Source organism: Leguminivora glycinivorella, chromosome 4, assembly GCF_023078275.1.
Source record: "Leguminivora glycinivorella isolate SPB_JAAS2020 chromosome 4, LegGlyc_1.1, whole genome shotgun sequence".
Classification (NCBI taxonomy): domain Eukaryota; kingdom Metazoa; phylum Arthropoda; class Insecta; order Lepidoptera; family Tortricidae; genus Leguminivora; species Leguminivora glycinivorella.
In genome coordinates, this window is record NC_062974.1 from 265366 (window position 1) to 275062 (window position 9697).

Genomic DNA, 9697 nt, shown 5'->3' on the forward strand with positions numbered 1-9697 from the left:
TCGTATACGGGAGGTTCGGATCTATCCTTGTTAGCCCTTGAAATAGATTTCTCTTGATATTCTACAAGGGATTTGTTAAGATTTGCATATAACTCCTTTATCACATCTTTATGCCTATTAACGTAATTTTGTAGATAAACGTCTTCAATATTAATGTCAAATAGATCGCGGTCGTTAAAATGCCCGTTAATGATTTCAATAGGTTTTTTCTTGGTCGCTGAATGGATACTGTTATTATAGCCAATAATTGCATAGACCATGAGTTCATTAGTTGTAAGTTCTAACTGGTTTTTGTTTATGATTCTAATATGTTCGAGTATAGTTGAATGGAACTGTTCAATAGCACCATTAGATTCAGGGTTATTAACGCTGATAAAATGAAGTTTTATTTTATGTAATTTTGCTAGTTCCTTTATTAACTGATTTTTGAACTCCGTGCCTTGATCAGCAGTGATACACAAAGGTGGGCCATGATGGGACATATATATGGAAAGGGCGTTTAGCACGCTTAATCCAGTGCATGATTGTAAGGGGTATGCCTGAGCATATTTGGAAAATATGTCAATGATAGTAAGGAACTTTTGGCCATTGACTGTAAATGTGTCTACGTGAAGGACTTCGAACGGTTTCGTAGCCACAGGTACGAATTGATATAATTGTTTATTAGGGTGTCTTTCATATTTACTGGTTTGGCAGATATCACAATTGTTTATAAATTCTGTTACGCTATTGTTTATATTTGGCCAGTAGTACTGTAATTTTATTCTTCGTTCAGTTTCCTGTATCCCTCGATGATTAGTTGGACCGTTATGTATGCGTTGCATGATTTCGATTTGTTTTTCGCAATCAGTTACATCTTCGATGTGGGTTTTGCAGAAAGTTAAATTATAAGCCATATTCCTGAAGGTCATTTGTAACACTGATGTAACCTCTGGGATGAATTCGTGGGGCATGAAGATGCCATATTTAGTTTGGGGTTTTACAAATTCTTTGAAAAGGTTTATTATGTCGGCTTGAATATTGTTTTTATTTATTTGGGCTAATATTCTAATTTTGGTGGGAAAAATCTTGATTAATTTTGGTTTTGTCGGGGAGTGATGCACGAAATCCAAGAAGAGCTGGTTGTTGAAAATATTTATTGGCTTGTCAGAGATGGGTATTTCCAGTATCGGATTTTCTAGTTGTGAGTGAACAGTACTTTGCGGCTGATCAGGTGTTTGTTTATTCGTTTCTCGGTGTTTTAGCACGGCCAGAGGTAAGTCATCTTCATCCGATGAATCACTTTCAGGGAGAGCAGTATGGCGTGCCAGGGCTGCTAAAGGTAAGTTATCTTCTTCATCGCTTTCGCTTTCAGAGTGGTTTACGACCATGGACGATGGCCCGTCGTCTGGGTCCTGGTTAGGGTGATCAATATTTAAATTTATCTCATTGTTTTGCAGCTCTATTCGTGATAACGCGTCGGCGTTCGAGTTAAGTTTTCCTTTCATATAGGTGATAGTATAATCGTACTCTTCTAGTCGTAAGCGCCATCTTGTCAATCTACTATTAGGTTCTTTTACGTTCATCAAATATTGTAAAGGTTTGTGATCGGTAATTATGTTGAATTTTCGACCGTATAGATAGGGTCGGAAGTATTTCGTAGCGTAAACTATTGAAAGAAGTTCTTTCTCAATCGTGCTATATTTTACTTCACTTTCGTTAAGCGTCCGGGAAGCATAGGCAATCGGAAGGTCAGATCCGATCGGCCCTTGTGAAAGTACGGCACCTATAGCGTAATTCGAAGCATCCGTGCGCAAGTTAAAAGGTTTTTCGAAATCCGGATACTGTAAAAGCGGGTCGTTTGTAAGCAAATTTTGACAGTGTTTAAAGCAATTTATATATTCGGGGGTAAGTTCAATCTTTGCACCTTTTTTTAAACATGAAGTCAATGGTTTAGTCAATTTCGCAAATTGGGGAATAAATTTTCGATAATAGCCGAGTAATCCCAAGAACGATTTTATTTCTTTGCTGGTTTTTGGAATAGGAAACTGCTGGACTGCTTTGATTTTATTAGGGTCGGGCTTAATACCTTCTGTGGTAATTATATGTCCTAAGAAAGGAGTCTCACGTTTCATGAACTCTGATTTGTTTATCTGTATCTTGAAGTTGGATTCGCGGAGTCTTTGGAAGACGTCTTCTAAATTTTGGATGTGTTCTTGGAGGGAAGTGCTGTAAACGATTATATCATCCATGTACACCATTATATTCTTTAAGCCGCGTAACACGTTGTCCATGACACGTTGGAATGTTGACGGTGCATTTTTTAAACCAAAAGGCATGCGCAAATAGGCGTAAACACCGCGGTATCCGTCATTGTTAGTATCTACGCTGAATGCAGTTTTTTCTATATCATCGGGGTGCATTTCTATTTGATGAAACCCTGAGGCAAGGTCCAATGTCGTAAAATATTGGCATCGACCAAGTTTGTCTAAAATATCATTGATGTTAGGGATCGGATACTTATCACTTATTGTTTTTTCGTTTAACTTTCTATAATCTACCACTAATCTCCATTTAGTTTGGCCTGTTGCGTCTTGTTTCTTTGGGACAATCCAGATTGGGGATGACCATGGGCTATTGGATGGACGTATTATGTTTTGTTGAAGCATCGATTCAATTTGCTTGTCTACTTCTGCTTTATGTATTTGGGGATATCTGTAAGAACGCGTATAGATTGGGATCTCATCCGTTGTATTTATCCGGTGTTTAATCTGATTCGTGAACGTAAGCGGAGTGTTTTCAGTATAAAAACATCGCTATATGCTTCGCATAAGTTTGAGAGGTTCCATTTCTCTTCTATGTTAAGATGATCCATTCTAAGAAATGATAGAGCACTATCATTTTTCTCGCAAGTCGTTTCTAAGTTATAAATTTCATAATCATTATTCAGCGTCTGGGCTCTAAGGGGCGACGATAACATAACAATGATGTCATTATTAGTCGGGTTTGTTATTTGCAGGTGGGCCTTACCTGCCTCTGCTCGGGTTACAGTGTCGGGAATGTAACAATTGTTTACATTAGTGCGTGGGATGTAGATATCACCGTTGCGGATGTTGACTGGTACCATCAAATCCTTTGTTGAGTTTGATTTTATAAGGGCTTCGAATAGAGATTTTGTTTCAGAAGTCAAAACCTTTATTGGTATATTAGCGTTTGGTGTAATAAGTAATTTGTTTTCCAGGTCAACTTTAGCTTTTAAATGTTCCAGCATTTCGAAACCAATTAATCCGTCAAATACGTTATGAAACCTATAAATGTAGTATTTAAACAAAGATTTCTCTTTTAGTTCGGCGAACGAAGGTATCTCCACAGCGTAGTTAAAAACAGTAGTATAATCTGAGTTTACAGTGAATGGTTCGAACAATAGCTGATGCTTGTTGAAATGCTTTTCGAAAACTTCTGGTGACAAGAATGATTGATTAGCTCCGGTATCAATCAGTAATTTCAGGGAGGCTCTTTAATTTCGATATAGGGTAGCCGTCTTTTTAAGTGAGCGTGTATTTCTAATGCTAGGGGTCTTTGGTCGTATCCGAATCCTGAGGAAAATCCTGATTAATTTCCTGTTCATTAAAATTTAGTTCATAATTATCGTGGTACTGCTGGTAGTCTAAATAGTCTGTGCATACATTGTCGCACTGCGCGTTCTCAGAACTGTGGCCGCCAGTGATAGCGGCGTATTCGCGTGGGTCCGCGATAAGCATTTCAGGCGCCGGACATTGTTGTTGATACATAGTTTGGCAGGTATGATTATTTAAAGGGTTATTTATAGCTGGCATGTATGGTCTCAATGGTACCTGAGCTGATCGATATGAAATTCCACTCATAGGTTTAGGTTGTTCTACATTTTTGTTGGTTTGTTGTCCAGAAAATTGCCTTGATGGGTTGTAGGGATATTGAGGCCTGTTCCACGGATTATTTTTGTATGGATTGGGATAGAAAGGTCTGTAATTATTTTTTTATTTATTTATTTTATTTATTGAGAAGTTCAACAGCGTTTACAATAAGAAAGTACAATTAGATATATACTTATAAGTATAGCCAATAACAGAACTCCCTAGAATTTATACAAAAATATCATCAGAGGGTAGACGTGTGACTTGAGCTGTCCATATTTACATTGTACATTATGATATAAACGAATAGGAAAAATAAGTAAGTAATAGTGATGATTTTGATGAGATGAGACGTTTTGTCGTTGTGAAAATGACGGTTTATTTAAGTTGGCGAAGGGCACCGGTCTTGGGGGTAAATTGTGAGGAGCAAACTTGTTTAAGTCTAATGGTTTTTGGAAATTAGTTTGAGGTGCTTGCCTTTTTTGGAGATAATGTATATTTTGTTCCTCTTTGATAAATTGCAAGGCCGTTGGCATGTCCGAAGGACGCATGGTTCTGATAGTTACACCCAGAGGGTCCTTAAGGCCAGTCAGGAAAGCTTTCAAGGTTTGAGATGTAAAGAAATCTCGCTTGCAAGCTTTCTTGTTTTCGTCAGTTTCGTGCAAGTTAACGTAATTTATAATAGTACTGAGTAAATGCATGCAGCGGTTATAAAATTCTTGGGGGTCTCGCTCTCTTGGCGCAAATTAACAAGGTCTCTATTAAGGCAGTTTTCGTCCCGTTGGTCGGCGAAATTTTTTAGTAACACCTGTTTTACTTCCACCCACGATGCAACACCATTTATAGTAACGACCTCTTCGGCTTTTCCTTTCAGCTTATTAAGAACGCTATGCAGCAATATTTGATTGTTAAAATTATTGGGTTGTGCTACGTCATAGTATTGGGTCAAGACGGTTTCACACGTAGTTATAAATCTGTGTAACTGATTTGGACTTCCATTGTATTCTGGTATAACACTAAGAGCTATCTTAAATTGATTAATATTATTATTATTTGCTTCCGCCATTATAACAATTAAAGGAAATCGAATACGGGAAAATTGGACAAAACTTGTGGATATACAATTAAGCAGTTCGAAAGAAAATTAATAAATTTCTGTAAAGTACAAAAACACTAAGGAAAATGGAAAGGACTCACAGTATGGCGACGGCAAACAGCATTTTCGGCTCCGGAGGTCCGGTGACTAGGCTTTTGAGGTGGAAAAGCTCTAGCTATCCTTTTAGACTGCGCCACTAATAGTTCTTGGGTAATTCTTCTTTAATAAAACTTAATCGCAAGGTTTACTTGTTTAATCAGTTAAAATTACAAATTGTCCCGACAATAATTACCGATTGATCGGTACCGAGCGCGTCCGAAGTTGGGAACGAACTGTCGACGGTCGCGTCGATGGCTTAAAAGCTACACTACTTAATCAGCACGCGCACACACATAACACACAACTTTATTATACAGGGTGGGACCTGTTAGCTCCTGGATGGGTGCAGCTTAACTTCCATTTACTTATGATAAATACCTGCTGACAGGTTTTGCGATTTTTATATTAAAGAATAGTACATTACTATAGAGGCCGGGACAAAAGGGGTTGCCGGCCGAAGATATATACTCGTATAAGTAGACATATAGGTCTGAGTCTGAGAATGTCTGTATCTGAAATGCATACTTTAGTAAAATTTTCATACATTTGCCATTACTGTCAAAAATCTGAGTGCGCAATTACAATTACTGTCAGAAATCTGAATGTGCAATATTTTTTTCATAAATGTATTTTCATAATACGTATGTCACGCTTGTGCGATAAAACAGCGTAAGAGGCTATTTTCAACTAACCTTTGTTCCTCTTTTGTTAACTCTTATCATTTCTCAAGCCGACAGTTTCCTCACTGACCCTGGTTCATTTATTTACCTGGAACAAACCATTTGGTGACGGTCATAAATCAAGTACAAAATAATACTTAAACATTATTGTAGTACAATTTCCAACTAAAATTAAATTAAAAATTAAAATCACTTTATTTCGACCAACTGGGATCATACAATTTGGGTACACACACTACTAAGGAAGACCTAAGGAACTAAGGAAGTATAGTTTCACTATTATACCACTTAGTAGTTTAGCGGTAAAGATGTCAGCCATGTAAGAAGACCAGGGTTCAATTTCCGGACACTTCTTACCCGACTACGGCAACGCAAAAGGAGGGTTATAATTTTGAACTTCTTACTAAAGTACCTCTACTTCTCAAAATTAGTAAGCATGGTATCTACTTTAACGTGTAAAAAGTACAACATTTTTTACTCTTATCAATTCTCAAGTCGAGGGTTCCCTACTGACCCCGGTTCATTTATTTACCTGGAACAATACATTTGGTGACGGTCATAAATCAAGCGCGGAAGAATTCGCACCATTCAGTCGCAGAATGGGGGAAAATTGTAAAGATACAAACGGGACGAGGCAGGGTTCCGTTCTGCGCAGTTTTCTATATTTATTTAATACTAGCTTTTACCCGCGGCTTCGCCCGCGTAATAAAAGTATTCATTAAGATTTTCATTTGGATCCGTAGGGACCGTAGGTTTCTCTGTAGGTATATTTATCTGCGATTATTTCGATTGCACGTAATACTTTTGCTTGCAATGATTATAGAAATATTACACATCGACCACAGCGTAGGTAATTCTATATACGCTGGGGAAACCTTTATAAACATCCCACATAGCCCGTATTTCGACACTATGATCGGTGGGTAAAAAGTACTTTTTTCTATTATCCCTTACAATTTTTTACATTTTGCTTATACTTATCGCAAACGTAATCTTCAAGCAAGCAAACAACGATCGTCTTAGAGCACATTGATTGTAAGAGACCGCCGACCAATTATCCGTATCCCTCTAACGATACCCATATCCGTATCCGTATCGCTATCGCTATCGCTAACGCTATCGCTAACGCTATCGCTATCCCTATAGCTATCCCTATCGCTTTCCCTATCGCTATCCCTATCGCTATTCCTATCCCTATCCCTTATCAAGATGTTTAATGATATAACACTTTAAGTTCTCGCGCTTTGTACACATATTTAAAGTCACATACAGGTCGAACGCGATTAATTAACATTATTTTTACCTTTTTTCCCAACGTTTCGATTTAAAGTCACATACAGGTCGAACGCGATTAATTAACATTATTTTTACCTTTTTTCCCAACGTTTCGGCCAGGTTGCACTGGCCGTGGTCGCGGAAGACTGACGTCCCAGCAAAATGTCACCGGAGATGTAAACAACACAAAACTACCCGATATTAATTTATATAAATGTTCGGGGTAGACAAATAAATATTATCTACCCGCTTTTAGTTAATTTTTATTTCCCACCATGTTTATTTTAAAGGTAAAAATAATGTTAATTAATCGCGTTCGACCTGTATGTGACTTTAAATATATGTTTAATAATTTCTTATCAAGTGCTAAAATATAAAGTTTCATGGTTTTATCTTTTAAAATTAAGAAATACCATACAAACTTTCAACCTCTTTTTCAACCCCTTCATCCCTTTTTTTCGAAATAAAAAGTAGCCTATGTTCTGTCTCAGGGTCTAAAGATTGTCTGTTCCAAATTTCATCAAAATCGGTTGCGTGGTTTAAGCGGGAAAGCGTAACAGACAGACAGACAGAGTTACTTTCGCATTTATAAATTAGTATGGATGGATATGGATGGAAGTATGGATGGAAGTATGGAGTATGGAAGTATGGAAGTATGGATATGGATATGGATATGGATATGGATAGTATGGATGGATGGATGGAAGTATGGAGTATGGAAGTATGGATGGATGGATATGGAAGTATGGATGGAAGTATGGATTAGTATGGATGGATAGTATGGATAGTATGGATGGATGGAGGAAGTATGGATGTATTGCACAAGAGAAATACACAATAGGTACAATAGGCGAACTTATTGCCATAACGCATTCTTTACCAGTCAATTATTAGGCAAACGTATGTTTATGACGTATGTATTAGGTACATAGAGGTACACACATACTAGGAGTAACAAGGCCACATGAAACTGCTCAAGTTTCAAAGTCATTATCTTTTTGTAACGTTTAAGCTATTGAGTAACGTATTCCAAACAGCGTACACCCATCTTAAATGCCGGCAACGCACCTCGCAACCTTCTGGTGTTTTGGGTATCCATGGGAGACAGTAATCGCTTGCTGTAGCAAATCGGGCACCGGGTGATGAAAAATATACACACGAAAGTACTCACAGTTTATTTACCACACACAGACAGACGTCAGGCACATCATACAATATTATTTACACGCAATATAACAACAATTGTTCAAAGAAAACCAAACAATTTTATGAATACAAAGTTTTCACAGCGAGCACATTTTTACTGCTTCCTTTTTAAAACAAAAGAAGCGCTATAAGCGACCGCCGCGCACATGGCCAGTGCGCGCGCTTCACACGAACCTCCATGGCGCTCAGACCAAGGAGGTTGATACTGAACCCGTCAGCGTCGCTTACAGTTTACCTTCAGGCGAACTGTCTGCTGGTTTGCCACCTATCGAATAAAAAAAAAGTTCACTCTGGTTCGTGTTTATGCACCGTGGGTTTGAATAACCCGAAATATTTTAACCAGGCATTTTTGAGCAGTTCTCAAAAAGTTTGTACATAGCCACGTCAGCAAATTTTAATTGATCCTATTTTGTTACCAATATTTAGTAATATAAGTCGATTTTCGTGAGATATATACAGGATAATTTTATTGTTATAATTAAGAAAATATAGATACTAGAGAACCTTAATGACGAAATAAAACTTACTAAAATCTCAATTCAAAAAAAAATCTTGGTAACAAAATAGGAATAATAAAAACAAATTTAACTTAATTTTGTACAAACTTTTTGAGAACTGCTGTTTTGTTGCAAAACAAACAAAAAATATTAAGGTAAGGTGGGGGAAGATTGAAGGGTTTTTTCTTGCGGGGTAAGATGGAAAGCCGCCCATGCTGATTCATTATACGGCACATATTTGATCTTACCATGTCAAGAAAATCCCTTCAGTCTTTCCCCATCCAACCCTAAATTTTTGGAGACTTTTTTTTTGTTTATTGTATTTTACTGTTTTGAATGTAAATTCACAAAAAAAGTAAATGTTTTTCATAATACCTCGGCTGCCCTACGCAGAAATCAAGTATCTCAAAATTTTCCAAAAAATGGTTTTTTACATCATTCGATTCATTTTTTCAAAATACGTCTTTCAGTATTTTTTTGAAATTTTTATAATGTATATTTTTCAAAATACAGAACTTTAAAAAATTCAAGTATCTTTTTTTAACGGGGTATTCTACGCTAAAGTCAAGTATCTACCCTATTTCTATCTTGAAATCGAGTATCTTACGAAAGATACTTGCAATTCATATTAGATGACTAAGTTACTTGACTTCAGAGTTGAAATATTGATACTGATTGCGAAGTTACTTGACTTCAGCGTAGAAATATTGATATTTATTGATAAGTTACTTGACTTCAGCGTAGAACTATTGATATTGATTGTGAAGTTACTTGACTTCGGCGTCTATCATTATGTTATGATGTCAAAAGCTTGTAATTGCTTATACATGTATTAACTTGGGTTTTCAGGTAGAAATTGCCTTAGTATTAAAACAACCAGATGTAAACAGGAAAAGCACGAGGATCTTGTCTTATTTAATATGAAACTTATTTTATCAAAAATACGAAAATACATATAACGATCATACTTAC

General features: G+C 36.8%; 1 protein-coding gene across 1 annotated transcript; it reads right to left on the minus strand.

Moving 5' to 3' along the window:
- Nucleotides 1–3485: 3485 nt before the first annotated feature.
- On the minus strand, nucleotides 3486–4591 carry LOC125225750. Its single transcript, XM_048129592.1, has 2 exons — nucleotides 4210–4591; nucleotides 3486–3991 (listed from the first exon to the last, which is right to left on the minus strand). Exons 1-2 carry the CDS (start codon nucleotides 4571–4573, stop codon nucleotides 3549–3551), a joined length of 807 nt encoding a protein of 268 aa, XP_047985549.1. The 5' UTR covers nucleotides 4574–4591; the 3' UTR covers nucleotides 3486–3548.
- Nucleotides 4592–9697: the final 5106 nt, after the last annotated feature.

Excerpts from the sequence above, each read along its gene's own strand:
- LOC125225750 (XM_048129592.1), bottom strand. The coding sequence starts at position 4,573 with ATGCATTTACTCAGTACTATTATAAATTACGTTAACTTGCACGAAACT. Across the intron at positions 3,992-4,209 it reads AAACGTCTCATCTCATCAAA|ATAATTACAGACCTTTCTAT; the intron begins ATCATCACTATT and ends ATAAATAAAAAA.